The sequence below is a fragment of the Balaenoptera acutorostrata genome, chromosome 3, assembly GCF_949987535.1.
Source record: "Balaenoptera acutorostrata chromosome 3, mBalAcu1.1, whole genome shotgun sequence".
Taxonomy (NCBI): Eukaryota; Metazoa; Chordata; class Mammalia; order Artiodactyla; family Balaenopteridae; genus Balaenoptera; species Balaenoptera acutorostrata.
The window spans coordinates 92960234-92981425 of record NC_080066.1 but is presented as its reverse complement, the minus strand read 5'-3'; the positions used below and the strand labels follow the sequence as shown (position 1 = coordinate 92981425).

The window sequence follows — 21192 nt, the reverse complement described above, 5'->3', positions numbered from 1 at the left end:
TTTCCCTTTGTGATGTTTACTTCTGATTTATCTTGTACACACATAAACTCACATTAAATTATTTCACTATTTTTATCTCTCTCTAGAATTTCCATTTTTTTCCATTTCTTGTCTTTATCCATAGCATATGGTACGCTTCTGATACCAATTCCAATGTGTGTGGGTTTTTCCCACACCACTAAGCAATTCTCTAACACCAGCTGGGTATCTACAGTTTAACTCAATTCTGACACTATCTACCTGGAGATAGCCTCAGATCTCACAGGTTAAGGGCTCAGTCCTCCCCCACTTCAGATGCCAATTACAAGTCCAGATTGTTGCCTATATTTCTGACTGACTGGATGAAGATCTAAGGTACCAACAGCCCCTTCCTTGGGTGCAGTTAATTTGCTGGAGCAGCTTGCAGAACTCGGAGAAACATTTTACTTACTAGATTACCAGCTTATAAAAAATATAACTCAGGAGGAGCCATATGGAAGAGTTGCATAGGACAGCACAGAGCTTCCATGCCTGTTCCAAGCATGCCAATCTCCCCAAATCTCCATGGGTTTTTATGGAGGCTTCATTACATAGGCAATACACATTCATTACATTGCTTTATAATAATCTGAACCTACCTTAAAATTTTTAAAAAACTAAATTTTTCTCTGTTCTTCCAGAAGTGTCAGTTTATCAAGTTCTATGACTAGCCTCAAATGTAGTTTTAATTACAATTTTATCCTGTTTTTTAATCCTTACTGTTTTCTACTTTGGTTTTATCCTCCTCAAAATCATATTTGCCTAAAAGTTTCTATATAGTAGAAGAATTATTTAAAATAAACATTTGGGACTTCCCTGGCAGTCCAGCAGTTAAGACTCCGTGCTTCCACTGCAGGGGGTGCGGGTTCCATCCCTGGTCGGGGAACTAAGATTCTGCATGCTGCGCAGAGTGACCAAAAAGGAAAAATAAAATAGAATAGAATAGAAAACAAATATTTAAGGTATATACAAGGAACTGTTACCAGAAGGGGGACCCCTTCCAGGGCCCTAGAGTGGGCTCTTGTCTAACACTTGGAAATGAATTGTCCGTGGAGACGCATTTACTGACAAAGCAAAAGACTTTATTGGAAAGGAGCGCTCGAGCAGAGAGCAGCAAGGTAAGGGAACCCAGGATAACTGCTCTGCCACGTGGCTTGCAGTCTCAGGTTTTATGGTAATAGGGTTAGCTTTCTGGGTTGTCTCTGGCCAATCATCTTGCCTGTGCCCATATTTGGTCCTATTCAAGGCCTTTCCTGATGGCGTGTGCATTTCTCAGTCAAGATGGTTTCCAGCAGGAGGGTTTCTGGAAGGTTGGCAGGACATATTATGGACTGGTGTCTCCTCCCTTCTTTGGGAACCAAATTCTCCCGGTTGGTTTGTGGTGGCAGCACTGTGTTCATTATCAGGACCTCCTGTTGTGAGACTACTCATGCAGGTGGTTATTATCATGTCTGGCCAAGGTGGGTGGTTTTGGTCAATGGTTTCCTAACAGAACCATTAGAGATAATCTAATGCCCTGTTACTCACTACTCTGGACTAGCAGCATCCACATCACCTGTGATTGTTAAGAAGGTTTCAGACCCTACCCTAGACCTTATTTATATTTACATTAAAGTTTGAGACTCCACTATTATGTGATTTCTTCATTTTACAGACAAGAAAATTTAGATCCAGAGTGTTTAATTTACTTGAGGCAAATAGTGGAACAACCGGGACTGTTATCTAGGTCCCTTATCTTCAGGTTCACTGCTTTTTCACTGTATCACACTACCTCCTCTATACTTTTAAAGTTTTGGAAAAATTCTTTAATAGTTCCTTTTCTTGTTCTATTTCTGGCAAACTCCTAATCGTACTTTAAAGCTGTGCTCTGCTGGCATCTATTTGATAAAGCCCTTCTCATATCCCTACTGTCTTGACCAAATCAATCATTCCCTTCTCAATGTATAGTTGACCCTTGAACAACATGGATTTGAACTGCATGGGTCCACTTATATGTGGATTTTTTTCACTAGTAAATACTACAGTACTACGCAGTCTGCAGTTGATTGAATATGAGGATGTGGTTGCTGCATGTATGGAGGTGCAACTTTAAATTATATGTAGATCTTTGACTGTGTGGAGGGTCATTACCCCTAACCCCCATGTTGTTCAAGGGTCAACTGTACTTCAATCCATTGAACATATTATCATTAGTGTATATACCACATCATTTTGTAATTCACTGTTGAAGGGGAGGAAAAAATTTTCCATGACCTTTTTAGGATCCCTGGCTGGGTCTGAAAATTAAACTGAGAAAGATTAACAGGAAAAAAAAACCTACAAATTTATTTAACATGACACAGGGCCCTTCATAAGGAAAAGGAGACCCAAATAAATGGTTAAACCTGAATTTTTATTTTTAAAAAAATTTAAACAGTAAGTATATATGGGAAATAATTACTGTAGTAGTGCAGAAAATTTATCTAATCATTTTACATTATAAAAATGATTTATGCAGAAGTGGTTTAGTTTAGAGAAATTGGCATTCTTATTACTGACATCATTTGGATATAACTGAGAAAAAATATAAGATGAATAAAAAGTTTTTGGAACATGATATCCAAGAAAGTTTTTAATCTTCGTTTTGTTTTCAGTCAGTGTCAAGGTGACTCTCTCCAGGTCATTGTGCAATAAGCTATTGGTACAAACCAAAACATGATTATGGAAATACTGTATGAGTTTACCCACCCTTTTACTGAGAATTTCCTCTCTATTGTCTCCTCCCCTTAGTGAAATAACTTCAAATTCCCTAATTTCAACATATTCCATAATAATATGTCTAACTATAAAATTATATATTTACATAATATGTATATGTAAAATATATATACATACACACAACACTTAATACTCATGCAAATATTAGAGAAAAGTAAGAGATTCTTTAAGATACATTTTTAAAGGCAGGAAAAAAGAGGCAGAGGGAGAAAAAAAAAAAAAAGAGGCAGAGGGAGAGATATCCATTCAGTTTAAACAGAGAAAGGCAGAAGACAGATCACATATTTCATTGAGTCTGAAAGTCATTAATTTTAAGTTCAACACTTTTTTTTAATTTTTGGCCACGCCGTACGGCTTGCAGGATCTTAGTTCCCTGACCAGGGATCAAACCCGTGTCCCCTGCAAAGGAAGAGTGGAGTCTTAACCACTGGACCGCCAGGGAAATCCCAACACGTTTTTTTTTTTTTTTTTACCACCAAGAAAGGAAAAAAGTTGCTGCCAGTTACACTATGACACATCACTGATTTGAAGATATATCCTGATGTTAGCAGTATTAAAGGTGAAAAAGTCCATCTTAGAATCAATGAAATGTATATGTAGTATTTTTTGTCTTTTTTCTTTTTTGAGTGATATCTTCTTTCTTAAAAATCCATTTTCAAGATTAATATTTTAGATTAACATTAGGGTAAGTTTTACCTCCAAGTAACTGAAATGGTAAATGAGAATGTCAGTATGCTGCAAAAGTTTCCTTTTTTAATGAATTATCTCTGAAGTCTAAAACGTGTTTAGTGACCCGTTCATAAAGAAAAGGTTTCCTTTGCCAATAAACAAGTTATAGGTTTGATACAAATGAGTGATCATTATTCATGTCTGGAACTTCATGGGCTCAGCCCTCCTAGTTAATAATTAATGCAGAATTGGGAACATATTTGCCTACTTTTTGTTTCTTCTAGATTAGTGTTCGAAGTGCAAATCTATATTATTAGGCTAATTTCCCCTTCCAATTTATTATTATTTTTAAATAATTTTTATTGGAGTGTAGTTGCTTTACAATGTCGTGTTAGTTTCTACCATACAGCAAAATGAATCAGCTATACGTATACATATTTGTCCTCTTTTTTGGATTTCCTTCCCGTTTAGTTCACCACAGAGCACTGAGTAGAGTTCCCTGTGCTATACGGTAGGTTCTCATTAGTTATCTATTTTATACATAGTATCAATAGTGTATATAAGTCAATCCCAATCTCCCAATTCCTCCTACCTCTCCCTTCCCCCTTGGTATCCATACATTTGTTCTCTACATCTGTGTCTATTTCTGCTTTGCAAATAAGGTCGTCTATACCATTTTTCTAGATTCTACATATATGCATTAATATACAATATTTGTTTTTCTCTTTCTGACTTACTTCACTCTGTATGACAGTCTCTAGGTCCATCCATGTCTCTACAAATGACCCATTTTCATTCCTTTTTATGGCTGAATAATATTCCATTTCCCCCTCCACTTGCGAACCCTTCAACAAATTTGTTATTCAGTCTTCAAAATAAATGTATTTGTCTTCCTTCCAAATTCTTAGTTTGTTTGTTTTTTTATTAGCTGTTACATAATTAAATAGTGCAATCTGGTATCTCACTATGGTACAGATTTTAGGACCAACTATTCCTTTTCCAATCAATGCTAAATACTTAGCATTGAATGTTTTTATAATAGGCTTGATGAAGAGTGGAAAGATATGATAGGACAAAGGATATGAAGTAAGTGTAGTAAACTGGGAGAAATTTAGCAAGGCTCATTTGTTCAGGTTCTTCTTGATGTCCTTCTGTCTTGGATATAAGGATATTCCTTTACTCCAGGTATAGGGAAGGTACCACTCACGTGAGGGTTTTATGACCTGCTTCAGGGGAAGGTCAGAAAGTCCTTTCTGCACATGCCATTTCTCAAATTCCTTCAGCTTGAAATATTTAATATTTCAAGGTGCTATATTTTCAGGTTGCATGTCGTGAAACCTGTCATTCCCCTGTCTGAAACTTCCATATGAAGTTTCACAATCCAGAAACTGAGTTGTTAGCTTGCTCCATAACCCACTGAACTAGTCTCAGTCCTGGGTATTTCAAGGGAAACATAAGAAAAACAAAGGTTAATGGTTGGTACAAACTGTAAACTCGGTTTTTTAGTCCAGAAGACAGTCAATCAAGATTTTCTAGATGTTGGACTTGAAGCATCTTCAGATGCTTCATATTGCATTGGCAATATGACAGCTTTTCCTTGAATATCTGGTGATGTCATCAGGTGATCTGTTGAACTTTCTAAGTGGCCTAAATGGCAACAGGCACAAAGGTTGTCCATACATGAACTGTTGTGGTGATTTCTCTGAAGTTTATATCAAACTGTCCATCTTCAGCTTGCAAGGCTTTGGGAAAAGGACAATTTTAAGTTTTAATGATTCAAAGTTAGAAGGGGTGAGAAAAATTGGAAACTTTAATTTGGAGAGTTGCAGCCAGATATTGAAGGAAACTAAAAGGATTCAGCATCTAGTCTAGTTTGCAGGTAGGTAACAAGATCTTAAAGACAATAAATAGGACTAGTATTTAATAGCCACAAGGGTTTACTGTCATTTTCTATTGAAGCATCATTTTTCTCTCTATAGTCACCCCATTTCTATCAAAGATAATCAAAGACTATTTTTCAAAATAAGTCTAGTCTCATTAAACTTGGCCTGATTATTTATGTGAGTGCAAGAATAGTGATTGACCACATAGGTCTTTTGAGTTTTCTGTGCTGGAACTTTTCATAAGGATTCTCAGATTGGATCTTTAAAAGCCTCTGGAGGCAAGGAAGCCAAGCCAGAGACTCGCCTTCAGACTTCGCCTGCAGTACCTAGAGACAATTCCTATCTTCTTGAGGTTCACAAGATATCCTGAAGTTCCTGGGCCTGCCAGGAAGTGACCTTCCTTATTCATCTGTAAGGCTGGGAACTTTGTATACCAGGTATAAGCTGGTTTTTTTCGAGGGAGGATGGGGGCACTTTATAAGTATTGACACTTTAATCTCAGCCCTAGTTCCATGAAGCTGTCTGGTCATATCTGATTTTATGCATCATTCTCAAATATGACATTCTAGTCAGAGCCTTGGTAATATAGCCAAAGTTTCCAACTGTGTTCTATTACAAGGAGAGCAGATTCTTACTGAACTTAAAATAACTATATTGGGGCTTCCCTGGTGGCGCAGTGGTTGAGAGTCTGCCTGCTAATGCAGGGGACACGGGTTCGAGCCCTGGTCTGGGAAGATCCCACATGCCGCGGAGCGGCTGGGCCCGTGAGCCACAATTGCTGAGCCTGCGCGTCTGGAGCCTGTGCCCCGCGACGGGAGGGGCCGCGATAGAGAGAGGCCCGCGCACCGCGATGAAGAGCGGTCCCCGCACCGCGATGAAGAGTGGCCCCCGCTTGCCGCAACTGGAGAAAGCCCTCGCACGAACCGAAGACCCAACACAGCCAAAAATAAAATAAATAAATAAATAAAATCAAGTAAAACTTTAAAAAAAAAAAAAAAAATAACTATATTGCCATGAAAACAAGCTTTCTGACTAAGAGTTCCTGCATTCTGGAGGGATTAGGTAGGGAGAAAAAGTAGTTGTTTTATCTTTATTCACAAAAGTATACTTTTGTGAATAAAAATAAATAACACCAAATTGCTGTGTTATAGATAGTTTAAGAGATAAGAGGAAAAGGTTTCCTTAAATCTGGAAAACAAAAGATTAAAGTACCTCAATGTTGGGTAGGGTGTCCTGAATCCTATAACTGTTTGTATACATGTCCTCTCTGTTAGAGTGGTAACTCACAAGGGCAGGAACTGTGTCTTCTTCTTTTTTATTTTCCCAGCCTTGCATGTACATAGTAAACATTTGTTAAACTTACTGCATTACTTTTGGAATTTTATATTTCTGTAGTTAGTCACACAATCAAAATGATTACTTGGTCATAAATTATATAATACATGAGAAGTTCCCTACTTTTAATTTCTTTATTCTAAAATTCTTAGTCCTGAAACTTTTATAGTCTCTCTCTTTTTTTAAATTGTAGTTTATGGATTGTTTAAATTTTTTTTTATTTTCAAAAAACCCAACTACTAATTTTGCCACTTTTTAATTTTCAATCTGCCTTTTATTTTGTTCTTTGCTATTTGTGACTTGTCACTTTATTCCCCTTTTAAGTTTTTGGACAGATACTTAATTCTTCACACTTAATTCTTTCTTACTAATATATTAACTTATAAACAAATTTTATCAAACGCCTGTTAGGCAAAACACTATGCATTTGTAAACACAATTTTTCCTCTGTTGTTTCGTTGTGTGTATTAAGTTTTTATATACTAAATTTCCATTTCTATTGTCTTTTAAAAATTTTTGCCATTTTATTCTGACTTTATTCTTCATGAATAAGCATTAAGGGCATTTTTTTTTCTCTATAGTTTTAATTGTTTTTGTTTGTTTGTTTGGCCATGCTGTGTGGCTTGCAGAATCTTAGTGCCCCAACCAGGGATTGAACCTGGGCCCTCAGCAGTGAAAGCATGGAGTTCTAACCACTGGACTGCCAGGGAATTCCCTCTATAGTTTTAATTGTTAACTTCACTTTTCCATCTGCATTCAAAATAGGTAAAAGAGAACGTTTAGAAGAGCAGATGAGGGATAAATGTAATTGTTCATTAGGGAGATAAAGGCTTATAGGAATGGCCAGGCTTTAGTGGAACTTGAAGAAAGTGATCTTGTGTTAGGCTAGATCTATATGTTCTGTTTCCAAAACTTTGTTAAATAGCAAAAATAATTCTTTGCAGAGATTGAAAACTGATGACACTTCACCATATCCAGCTAGCATATTAGTTTTGTTCAGTCCACACAGTGATTTTTAAAAATCTGAAATAGTTGCCAGTATTTAAAAGTCAAGAGATTTCATGTAAAATTCAAAGCCTCTAATTCTCTTAAACCAGATTGTTTGACATAATCACTGGAACTGATTATGACTATTCTGTTTAGAATGAGACTTGCCTTGTCCCATTTCTCATAATCCCACTTTGACGTATTACGTCCAATTATCTTGCTTGTCTGATACTTGGAGGCATTTGAGTTTGTGGCCCCTTTCTATAACATGAGAATATAGAATAGAAACCTTGTAGTTGATCTAGGGCAGGGGCTTAGCTGTTAGGAATCCATGGCAGTATAGAAAGGTACATGAGGTTAGACTGGGCTTGAGAGGGAAGTATTACCTGAAAGTTAGCGAGCAAGGGGCATTAGACTGAGAAGTAATATTGAAAAATGGTAAATGAGGAGATGGTAGTCTCGAGAAAAAAGGTACTGCATTGAAAATGCCAGAGACAGAACACTGTTATCATAATGAGGCCTTATTGATAAATGGAAAGTACGAAGTAGGAGTAGGAAGAAAGTGTCTGAGTATGTGAAGAAATCTCTTTTTCTGTCCCGACTCCTTTTACATCATGGAGACAGTTACAATCTCAGTCCATATCGTCATCTAATTTTACTTCATCTAGAGACCAAAGGTATATAGAGAGACCAATAAGTACAAATAATAGAAGTATAACTAGGTAATGAATATAAAAGTATTTGATTCTGTAGGTACTAAATGATATGCTGTTAGAACAAGTTGAAAATTTTGTTGAAACTGACTACTGGACATGGGGGAAAAAATCTTAGATTTTATACAATGACCACAACAATTTTTTTGACAGTTTTAAATTTAGTATATTTTATAACTTAATATATCATACTTATATTGATACATTTTTTGTAAATTTAATTTTGTCTTGCCACATCATGCAAAAATGGCTAGGTAATTTGTTGGCACGTTTTGCCATTATTTAGAAAATATATTTGGGTTGGTTTAATTTAAAATGTAGAATGTAGTCTATATGGTGACACAAAATATAGTTTAGGGGATACTTCAGAGTATCCTGGAGGCACACTTCAAAGAAATAGTCAGACATCCTCCAAAGTAGTTGAAACGGAGAATTCATGGAAGACCCACCTGTTTGCCAGTTAGGAGGGCTGTACTCTATATTTTTAGATGCCTTGAATTGAGAAAACAGTTCATGTCAAATGTCAGCCCTGTACTGAAAGTCACAAGGACTTTCAAAACAGTAGGTGGTGATAGTTGATCAATATGGGCTTTTCTGTATGCCTGCTCCAGGGTGAGTAGCAGCAGAAATTCATTTATTTAACTTGGTTAATGATTCCCCTGAACAACTTGGTGAGACAAGCTAGTGTATCAGAGAGTACATGATTTTATGTATGGATTTTTTTAAAAGTATTTTTCAACCTCTGATCTAGATGGCTTAGTGAGTTTATCACCTTTGAGATATCCACTCTGCTCACACAGATAACAATAGATAAAATGTAAAAAGAGAGAACTAAAAGGATACTGATAATCTCAAAAACATGTTAAAAATTACTGTGGTCAAGAAATGAAACAAAAATACACGATGATGAAAGGAAATGAATGATTAGACCTATTAGGTTCCAGGTCTGGAAATGAGGCTTCAAGGAATTTGACTCTTAAGAGCAAAAGAATATAATGGGAGCCAGGCTTATTGCTTAATGCCAGGATTTAAATAAGGCCCCATCTTCCTTGGCAGAGGAAGCAGAAAATAAATGTTGCTGACTGCCATCAAGAACTACAGTGTTGGGCTTCCCTGGTGGCACAGTGGTTGAGAATCTGCCTGCCAATGCAGGAGACACGGGTTCGAGCCCTGGTCTGGGAAGATCCCACATGCCGCAGAGCAACTGAGCCTGCGAGCCACAACTACTGAGCCTGCGCGTCTGGAGCCTGTGCTCAGCAACAGGAGAGGCCACGATAGTGAGAGGCCCGCGCACCGCGATGAAGAGTGGCCCCCGCTCGTCGCAACTAGGGAAAGCCCTTGCACAGAAACGAAGACCCAACACAGCCAAAAATAAATATAAATAAATAAATTAATTAAAAAAAAGAACTACAGTGTTTAGCAACCTGAAGGCTTATGGAGCCAGAAACCTGCAGATGCAGCCTTATGACCACGCTGCATGGTCATACCACATCACTATTAGTTCTGTAATGAATCTGTGCTATCGCAAATAGCATCATGGTATAGAAACTCTGAAATGTGATTTAAAAATCTTATCCTAGACTGGGGAACTGGGACATCTCTAAAATGAACATAATAAAATAAAACAATTTTATTTTAAATAAAATAAAATAAAATGAATAGATAATATAGGTGAACACAGAGAGGGTAGAAGAGAAAAAACACAAATACCCCGCCCCCCATACACACATCCACACTGAAAATTAATCAGCAAACCAAAACCCCCAAATATATGAAAAATGTTAATGCTAAGAGAGCCAACATATCAACAATTGAAACATGAAAATTATTTTTGTGTTTAAGGGTCCTCAAAGAGAGATGAAGAAATAACTTATTCAAAAAAAGAAGAGATTAAGAAACAGGCAGAAATAAAACAAAAACAGCTAGCTATAAAAACCAGTTATACATTTTAGAAATGAAAAGTATAATCATTGAAATAAAAAATCAGCTTATGAGATAGACCATGAACATAGTTGACTGACTGATTAGGAACCTTGTACTGAGACATTCAACAAGAATGTAACACAGAGTAGCAAAGACATAGATATAGAGATAAGTATATATCATATGTATATGTGACAGAGGTGTTAAGAGAGACAGAAGATATATGTGTGTCTAATAGGAGTTTTGCATAGAGTAAATGGTAGATAATCAATACTTGAAAAGAAATTTGAAAACTTTAAAGCGCTCAGAATTTTCTGAGGTTGAAGAAAGACATGAATTGTTAGATCAGATATGCCTGGGATAAATGAAGAAAGTCTTTGCTTTTAGGCATTGTAGGAAAACCTCAGAGTATCTAAAAATAACAGGAAAAATCTTAAATGATACCAGAAAATATAGATTATTTCCAGGGAATGACAATTATATTGACAGTAGATTTTTCATCAGCAAATTAAATGCCAGACAATAATAGAATAGTATCTTCATTGTGATGAGTAGAAGATAACTACCAACATAGAATATTTTTTTTAAATGAATAGCCCAGTTTGCTTTTTTTTTTTTTTTTTTAAAGAAATTCACGTTCTTTTATTTATTTATTTTTATGACTGTGTTGAGTCTTCGTTTCTGTGCGAGGGCTTTCTCTAGTTGCGGCAAGTGGGGACCACTCTTCATCGCGGTGCGCGGGCCTCTCACCATCGCGTCCTCTCTTGTTGCGGAGCACAGGCTCCAGACGCGCAGGCTCAGTAATTGTGGCTCACGGGCCCAGTTGCTCCGTGGCATGTGGGATCTTCCCAGACCAGGGCTCGAACCCGTGTCCCCTGCATTGGCAGGCAGATTCTCAACCACTGCGCCACCAGCCACCAGGGAAGCCCACCAACATAGAATATTATACCAGCTAATGAGGACAGCAAGGACAAAATGAAGACGTACTCAGTGGGTAGAGGCGGAATAGGAGATAATATTGAAAGAAAGGAAGAAGAAAATTCAAAGAAAGGCGTCTAAACAGTAAAATCAAAGAAATAAGATCAAATACTACAAAAGCCATGATAAATATAAACAGATTAAAGTTACCTGTTATAAGAGATGATAAAAGGATATGCAAATCAAATCCAGCTATATATAGTGTTTACAACTAAATCTTAAACACAAACACGTAGAAAACATGAAAATAAAAAGACTATAAAAGAGGCTTCTCACTTCTGGGTATATACCCAAAAGAATTGAAAACAGGGACTTGAACAGGTATTTGTACATTCATATTCATAACAGCATTATTCACAATAGCCAAAAGGTGGAAGCAACCCAAGTATTTCAACAAATGAATGGATAAACAAAATATGGCATATATGTACAATGGAATATTATTCAGCTTTAAAAAGGAATGAAATTCTGACACATGCTACAACATAGATGAACCTTCAAAACGTTATGATAAGTGAAATAAGCCAGTCACAAAAGGCAAATACTGTTGTGATTCCACTTACATGAGGTACCTAGAGTAGTAAAATTTCATAGAAACAGAATGGTGGTTGCCAGGGGCTGGGTGGAGAAGGGGGTATTGTTTAACACATACAAAGTTTCAGTTTGGGAAGATGAAAAAAGTTCTGAACATAGATGGTGGTGATGGTTATAGTAAACACTGTCAATGTATTTAATGACCACAACACTGTCAATGTATTTGATGCCACTGAACTATACACTTAAAAATGGTTAAGATGGTTGGGCTTCCCTGGTGGCGCAGTGGTTGAGAATCTGCCTGCCAATGCAGGGGACACGGGTTCGAGCCCTGGTCTGGGAAGATCCCACATGCCGCGGAGCAACTACGCCTGTGAGCCACAATTACTGAGCCTGCGCGTCTGGAGCCTGTGCTCCGCAACAAGAGAGGCCGCTACAGTGAGAGGCCCGCGCACCGTGATGAAGAGTGGCCCCCACTTGCCACAACTAGAGAAAGCCCTCGCACAGAAACGAAGACCCAACACAGCCATAAATGAATGAATAAATAAATGAATAAATAAAAATTTGAAAAAAAATGGTTAAGATGGTAAATTTTATGTAATGTATATTTTGCTATAATGTAAGAAAAAAAGATATTCCTTGGAGAAATAATAATCAAAAGAAAGCTGATGTAAAGTATTAGCAAATAACAATAGATTTTAAGGAAAAAAGAAAAAAGATACTCCATAATAACAAGAGGAACAATCTCCTAAAAAGAGGGAATCCTCATCTAAATACATAGCCGGGAAACAGGAAGACAAAAAGCTGATGCAATTTCAAGGAGTAATTGATGACTACATAATTAATGGGAAATGTTTTAATATACTTCTTTCAAAACTTATAAATCACCAAGACTATAGAAATTTTGAAGCAAAAACTATCGTTTATTCAAATATATATAAATGTATACAGATCCCATTGCTTAATGAAGACAAAAACATTTTTCAAGTACTCATGGAATAATTACAGAGGTTGCCTAGATACTAGGTCATAGGGAGTCTTAATAAATGTTCACACAATTTATATCATGAATATTATTTTAAAACTCCTGTATTGAAACAGAGACCCAGCACAGCCATAAATAAATAAATAAATAAAATTTAAAAAAAAAAAAACCTCCTGTATTATAAACTATAAAGAGTCAATCCTCAACTCTATTTTGGGGGGATTTGTAATGGGCATTTCAAATTTTACAGAACTGAATGATACAATAATATAAGTACCACACATATCAAAATGTGAGGGATACATCTGAAATAGTATTTACAGCTAAATTTATGGCCTCAAAAGCATTAAGGAAAAAAAACTAAAAATTAAATGAGTTGAATTCAACCCCAAAACAGTGGTAGTAATAGTAGTAGTGGTGGTAGTAAGTGTACTTCTACTGTTATAATGATGGTGGTACTAAGTTCCCTGACCAAGGATCGAACCCGTGCCCCCTGCAGTGGAAGCACAGAGTCTTAACCACTGGACCAACAAGGAAGTCCCACAAGGAAGTTTCATAACACTTTCAAGACTGCTTAGCTAGTAAGTAGCTAAGTTGGGGTTAGAAACTAAGCAAATCTAGCTCAGAGAAAGAGGGAGCAAAAAAATCACAAAGGAAACCTAAAGAATGTAAAGGGAGGAAAAAATAAAAGACAAGAGCAGTTATAAATGAAATGGAAAATGAAGACTAATTAGGAGCAAAAAGGAAAACCACAAAAAACTTAAGATAAATATACCCCTACTAATATTAATGAAGAAAAATAGAAGAGATAAAATAAATAATATTCTAAAAACTTTGACAAGTAATTTGAAAACTTAGATCAAATGAATAGTTTCCTGGAAAATTAATTACAAAAATTAGCTCAAGAAGGTTTGAAAATTTTAGTAAACCAGTAACTATTAAATAAGTTGAATAGGTAATCAAAAGTCTCACCACATCCCAAAAGAGATGCTGCTTTAAATAATAAGAAAGTTTAGCTAGATTACTAAACTCAGAATCACTGTATAAAATTGATAATTAAATCAACAAAACCAAGAACTGCTTCTTTGAAAAGACTAGTGAAAATAAGACCCCTAGCACAGATCAAGACAGAAAGAGATGGCACAAATTAACAATATCAGGAATGAAAAAGAGAGCATCAATATAGAGCCTACAAATAACAATATTAGAAGATATTTAGTGAAGTAATATGAATTAGTGTTTGAAACACTAATTGAAAATGAAACATTTGAAAATTTAGAAGAAATGGACAATATCCTAGAAGAACACCTGTATACAAAACTAGCTCAAGAAGGTAAGGAAAATCTGAATAGTCCCATGTCTATTTAAAATATTGAATCTGTAATTTAAAACTTTACCTTAATGAAATTTTCATGCCCATATGGTTTCACTGGTGAATTCTTACAAACATTTAAGGAAGAAATGCAACCAATCTAACATGAACTCTTTCAGAGAATTGAAAAGGTGGACACACTTCCCAACTCATTTTATGAAGCTAGCCATAAGTTGGATAGCAAAACTAAGGATGCTATGAAAAAAGAAAATTATACGACAGTCCCTCTTATTGACATAGATATAAAAAATCTTTAAAAAATGTTAGTAAATCAAGTCCAAAGATAGGTAAAAATTATATACGTAATGCCCATGTTGGATTTATTCTCAAAATGCAAGGTTATTTAATATTTGAAAAGCAGTCTATGTAATTTACCACATTCACCAAATATGAGAAAAATCAAATAATCATCTCAATACATGCAAAGAAAGCATTTGAGGAAATTCAACATATATTCCTTAAAAACAACAAACTCTAAGCAAAGTAGGATTAGAAGGTAATTTTCTTAATCTGATAAAGAGTATCTGCCAAGATCCTATCACAAACATCATACTTAATGGTGAACTATCAAAAACTTTCCCCTGAAATCCAGAAGAAGACTAGGATAACCATTATTATCACTTTTATTTAGCTTTTCACTGTAGGTGCTAGTCAATAAAATAAAGTACAAGAAAAGAAAATAAACAGTGTAGAGATTAGAAAGGAAGAAATAAAACTGATATTAAGATGATTTTTTATATAGAAAATTCAAAAACAATTTACAAACTATTAAATAAATATATTTAGCAAAGTTATTAGATATAGGATTAATATAAAAATTAATTGCATTTATATATGTCAGCAGTAAACATATAAAATGAAATTTTTAAAAAGAAACTTTTTTTTAGCTTTTTTTTTTCTTTTTTTTTTTTTTTTTAAATTTTTATTTATTTAATTAATTTATTTATTTATTTTTGGCTGTGCTGGGTCTTCGGTTCGTGCGAGGGCTTTCTCTAGTTGCGGCAAGTGGGGGCCACTCTTCATCGCGGTGCGGGGACCGCTCTTCATCGCGGTGCGCGGGCCTTTCACTATCGCGGCCCCTCCCGTTGCGGGGCACAGGCTCCAAACGCGCAGGCTCAGCAGCTGTGGCTCACGGGCCCAGCCGCTCCGTGGCATGTGGGATCTTCCCAGACCAGGGCTCGAACCCGTGTCTCCTGCATTAGCAGGCAGATTCTCAACCACTGCGCCACCAGGGAAGCCCTTTTTTTAGCTTTTTGCAGGTGACTTTTTTTATTTGACGTATAGTTGATTTACAGTGTTGTGTTACTTTCAGGTATACAGCAAAGTGATTCAGCTATACATATATATGTCTTGCTAAGAATAGCCAAGACAATCTATAAGGAGAACAAAACTTATTGATGTCCACTACCAGATATCAAGACTTATTATAAAAACTGTTATTGATAAAGTAATTCAGACAGTGTGGTATTTGCACAAGAATGGACAAATGGACCAATGGAACAGAACAGAGAATACGGGAACTGACTACATATATATGATCACTTGATTTATGACAGAGTTGATACTGCAGTGCAGTGGGGGGAAGGATAGTCTTTTCAATAAATAGTACTGGGTCAGTTGGATAGCCAAATGGAAAAATAATAACCTTGGCCCCCCTATCTCACATAATACACAGAATTAAATTCAAGATAGATTGCAGATTTAAAATTTTAAGCTAATAAAACTTCTGGAGGAAAACAGGAGAATATATTCATGATGTGGAGTAGGCAAAGATTTCTAAAACCAGGTAAGCCCCCAAAAAAGCTAACCATAAATGAAAAAGATGATAAATTGGGCTTTATTAAAATTAAGAATTTTGTTAATCAAAAGATTGGTCATAAGAGTGAGAAGATGTACATACCATGCAATTTGGCACCTAATATGTTACCTACAAACGTTTTTATATATAAGGAGGCATGTACAAGAATATTTATTGTTTATTACATTGAAAATTGAAAACAAATACTCATCAGTATGATAATATCAAGGTGTATGTACCAGACATACAGTGGAATCACATAGGAGTTAAAATAAATGAATAAAGCTACATTTATCAACATGGATAAATCTCACAAGCATAATGTGGAGGGAATAAAGCAAGTTGCAGAACAGATATATTAAGATGCTTTGTTGGGAGTCCCCCAAGACCACCCTGAGGCTTGATGATTCAATAGAAGAGTTCACAGGACCCAGAGGAGTTATAATACTCACAGTTATAGTTTAGTACAGCAGAAGGACAGAGATTAAAATTGGTAAATGGAAAGGCTCATGGAGCGAGGTCCAGGGAAAAGCAGATGTAAGCTTCCAGGTGTCTCCTTCCAGTCTCCAGCAAAGAAGTGTGACAAAATACATGTGAAGTGTTGCCAACCAGGGAAGCTCATGTGATCCTTGGTGTCCAGGGTTTTTATTGGGGGTCATTCATGTAGTATCCTCATGTAGTCATGTAGTGCCCACGTGACTGAGGTCAGCTATTCAGACTCTAGACCTGCCTGCCTCCACCTAGCAAAAACAAATATTCACCATGAATCACTTCATTAGGATAAATTTGTCCAATCAAACTGGTAAGCATGGCTCAAGGGCTCAGAAGTTATCTCCCACAATCAAGCCAAGGACCAGTCCTGAAGACAAGCCTTTCTTTGCAATGTACAATGACCTTATGAAGTAGATATAGGAAGCCTTTTAAAATCTCTGACTTTAAAGGTCTTCCATAATTATTCCCAATTCAAACTTCATCTTTCAAACTTCATCTTTCTGCTTTCTAATATAAATCCAGTCAAATTAATCTCTTTACTGTCTCCTGAATACTCCATCTTCGTTCTTATTGGAATGCTCCTTTCCTTCTCTCTGTCATGGTCCAATATATTTGCCTCTTTTTTGTGAGGCAAACATGATAACCACTATACTATAGAAACCTGATTGCCTCTTTTTTGAAACCTTCCTTTCTAGCTCTAACCCACACTGATTTCTCCCTTGTATAATTTTTTGCAAATATGATGCCTAATAATTAGATAATTTAGCAGTCTGTTATATTGATCAGCATCATGCATTTTATTTATATAGCCATATTCATTCACTGTCTACTGTGGAGTTTGATATCCCCAACTTGACTGGCAATTTTATGTAGTTGGCTCTGTTTTTTGTCTCTTGTTGTCTATTGTACTGTATGAATTACTATTGTGGTCATCCATTCTTGTTAGTGATTTTCTTATTATCTCTGTAGGTCACTGTAATTGTAGTATGGAAATTTTATGACTGAATTCAGGCTAGTCAGAACACCAAACACCTTTAAAAAAAAGAGAAGAAACTTTGTAAATTGTTCTGTTGGAATATTATAGTAGGTACAGGTCGACCATTTCTTTGATTAATATACCATGTCTTATAATATTAGTTAAATTAACTATATTTTGCAATAACTTTTTTAGACTAATTTTTTGGTCTTCTATATTTCATAATTCTCATAAAAAATGAAAATATTTTCTTGGAGGAAATAGTGTATCTTGAGAAACTCACTAGTAACTACCATATTAAAATGTTTATATATTTAAAACAGCAATTTCACATTGCATAAAGATGATTTAACTGCTCCAGGTATTTTGTCCATAATATTGCATATTAAAAAAAGAAAATATAGATTTCTATAAATCTCCCTTTTTTCTTTTTACATTGGCATCAGTTATTTTATCATAAGAGAAACAGATGATAATGACACCAAAATGTTTTGTTTTGTATTACTATCATTAGGAGACAGGGTCTTTCTCACAAATAGCTTACCTATTCTTCTCTTGTTACTCTTTTTCCTTCTTAACTCTTGTACATCCATTTCTTTTCTCTAACTCTGTTTTATCAACTTTTCCATTTATTTATTGTACATACCCAACTCTATTCTAGAATAGATTTAAGATGACTTTATGCTCTTTTTTATTATCCCCATTTGCTTCAGTCTCCTGTTGTAAACTGCCCCCCTGCCAAAAAAAAGCCTATGTGAGTATGATTTGTTCTTTAACTGTTTTCCTGATTGACTATTTTTTTATTGCAGTATAGCTGATTTATAATATTACATTATTTTCAGGTGTACAACATGGTTATTCAAAATTTTTATAGATTATGCTCCATTTAACATTATTATAAAATGTTGGCTCTATTCCCGCTGTTGGACAATATATCCTTATAGCTTATTTATTCTATATATAGTACTTTGTACTTCTTAATCCCCTACCCCTATCTTGCACCTCCCCCCTTTTCTCTCCCCACTGGTAACCACTAGTTTGTTTGTTTGGGTTTTTAAAATTAATTTATTTATTTTTGGCTGCGTTGGGTCTTCATTGTTGCTAGTTTGTTCTTTGTATCTGCAAGTCTGTTTCTGTTTTGTTATATTCATTAGTTTGTTTTATTTTTTAGATTCCACGTATAAGTGATAACATACAGTATGTATCTTTCTCTGTCTGACTTATTTCACTAAGCATAATACCCTCTCTGTCCATCCATGTTGTTGCAAATGGCAAAATTTTCATTCTTTTTTATGGTTAAGTAGTATTCCATTGTATATATATACCACATCTTCTTTATCCATTCATCTATTGATGGACACTTAGATTGCTTCCATATCTTGGCTATTGTAAATAATACTGCTATGAACATTGGGGGGTACATGTATCTTTTTGAATTAGTATTTGCATTTTCTTCAGATATATACCCAAGACTGAAATTGCTGGATTATATGGTAGTTTTTTGTTTTTCTTTTAGGCCACACTGTGCCAAATGTGGGATCTTAGTTCCCCAACCAGGGATCAAACCTGTGCCCCCTGCATTGGGAGTGCAGAATCTTAACCACTGGACTGCTAGGGAAGTCCCTATTTTTAGGGGGGTTTTTTGTTTTGTTTTATTTTTTAAATTTATTTTAGGCTGCCTTGGGTCTTCGTTGCTGCACACGGGCTTTCTCTAGTTGCGGTGAGCGGGGGCTACTCTTCGTTGCGGTGTGCAGGCTTCTCATTGCAGTGGCGTCTCTTATTGCAGAGCACGGGCTCTAGGTGCACAGGCTTCAGTAGTTGTGGCACATGGGCTCAGTAGTTGTGGCTTGTGGGCTCTAGAAAGCAGGCTCAGTAGTTGTGGCACATGGGCTTAGTTGCTCCACGGCATGTGGGATCTTCCAGGACCAGGGCTTGAACCCATGTCCCCTACATTGGCAGGCAGATTCTTAACCACTGTGCCACCAGGGAAGCCCTATTTTTAGTTTTTAGTTTTTTTAATTTATTTATTTATTTTATTTTATTTATTTTTCGCTGTGTTGGGTCTTCGTTGGCTGCGCACAGGCTTTCTCTAGTTGTGGTGAGTGGGGGCTAGTCCTCATTGTGGTGCACAGGCTTCTCATTGTGGCTTCTCTTGTTGCGGAGCACGGGCTCTAGGCGCGCGGGCTTCAGTAGTTGCAGCATGCTGGCTCAGTAGTTGTGGCCCGCGGGCTCTAGAGTGCAGGCTCAGTAGTTGTGGCGCACGGGCTTAGTTGCTCCGCGGCATGTGGGATCTTCCCGGACCAGGGCTCGAACCCGTGTCCCCTGCATTGGCACGTGGATTCTTAACCACTGTGCCACCAGGGAAGCCCTATTTTTAGTTTTTTAGGGAACTTCCATGCTGTTTTCCACAGTGGCTGCACCAATTTACATTCCCACCAACAGTGCACAACAATTCCCTTTTCTCCACACCCTTTCCAGCATTTATTATTTATAGACTTTTTGATGATAGCCATTCTGATCGGTGTGAGGTAATACCTCATTGTGGTTTTGATTTACATTTCTCTATTAATTAGCATTGTTGAGCATCTTTTCATGTGCCTGTTGGCCATCTGTATGTCTTCTTTGGAAAAATGTTTATTCAGCCCATTTTTTAATCAGGTTGTTTGTGTTTTTGATATTGAGTTGTATAAGCTGTGTATATATTTTGATATTTCCTGAATGACTCTTTACACAGCAATTAGAAATATATTGGCCTGATGATGTGGTGAGCCATCTGTAGAATTGATCAATACCTCCATAATTCTTTCTCTTTGTACTTAACTTTTCTTTCCAAGCAGAGGAAGTTTGTCTCATTGCAATGTGAATTTTAAAAATATAATTCCAAAAATTTTAAACCTATCATAGAAAGTGTTTATAATTTCTAAAAAAAGTCTTAAATTCTTACATCATCAGTAAGTTGTTATTCATATTTTAGGGATTTACTAAAATTTACATAAAATTTACTTTTTTGCCACTTCAGTGTCAAAGTAGTTTAACTTGTGTTGTGAGTCACACCTTAGTTTGCCTAGCATTTTTATTTTCAATGTCCATTTGTTGAATATTGTTGAATAGCTTTCTACAGTAGGTGTTATGTCTGTTGCTCTTCTTGATTTCTAATTGCTATGAATGTGTATAATATAACAGCCTCATGTCGGTCAACTTTCTTAAGCTTCCTCTGTCACTGACTCTTAGAAATATGGTTCAGGAAATGAGAAAGAATAAATCAGAATTACTTGGGATGTTTTTCGAAACACATACCACTAGGGATTCTGATAGTTTACTCTCTTTGCCATCCCTCCTTGGTAATCCATGACTATAGTGAATCACTGTTAGTGAAGAAACTTAAAGTAGCCCTCCAGTATGTTAGTTTGTCTTATTTTCCAAAAAGAAACTAGCCTACACGGTACTCATTTATGCTGATAAGAAAAGTTATCAAAATTATTCGTGGAAAGTGATATTTCACAAAGCAGTAAATGACTACAGATTTCAAATATGTATTGTATCTAGTAATAAAATTATTTATTCTTCTCCTAAAGTGTTAAATTAGACAAATACTTCTATCAGAGAAGTTGTTGGTTATTAGGAAAACAATTCTGAAAATTGTGCCCTTTTCTTTAAGAAAACATTCAAACCTTAAGCAGCAAGTACTGGAATTAACACAAAAGAGAAATTCTTAAATAAAATTATTTTCTGTCTTCATTCTTATTTCCTTTTATCTTGGATAACCTTCAGA

The 21192-nt window shown here is 35.9% G+C and overlaps 1 protein-coding gene across 3 annotated transcripts in view; it reads left to right on the top strand.

Moving 5' to 3' along the window:
- Nucleotides 1–21192, top strand: part of GOLM2 (golgi membrane protein 2) — a 111094-nt gene that overhangs the window by 81616 nt on the left and 8286 nt on the right. The window contains exon 9 of one of the 3 annotated variants that reach the window (XM_057544114.1): nucleotides 6032–6297. The exons of the other annotated variants lie outside the window; for them this stretch is intronic. Within the exon in view, the coding sequence (XP_057400097.1) occupies nucleotides 6032–6282 (251 nt within the window). The 3' untranslated portion in view covers nucleotides 6283–6297. Of the gene's footprint in view, nucleotides 1–6031; nucleotides 6298–21192 lie in introns of those variants that run through there. 3 annotated transcript variants of the gene reach the window in all.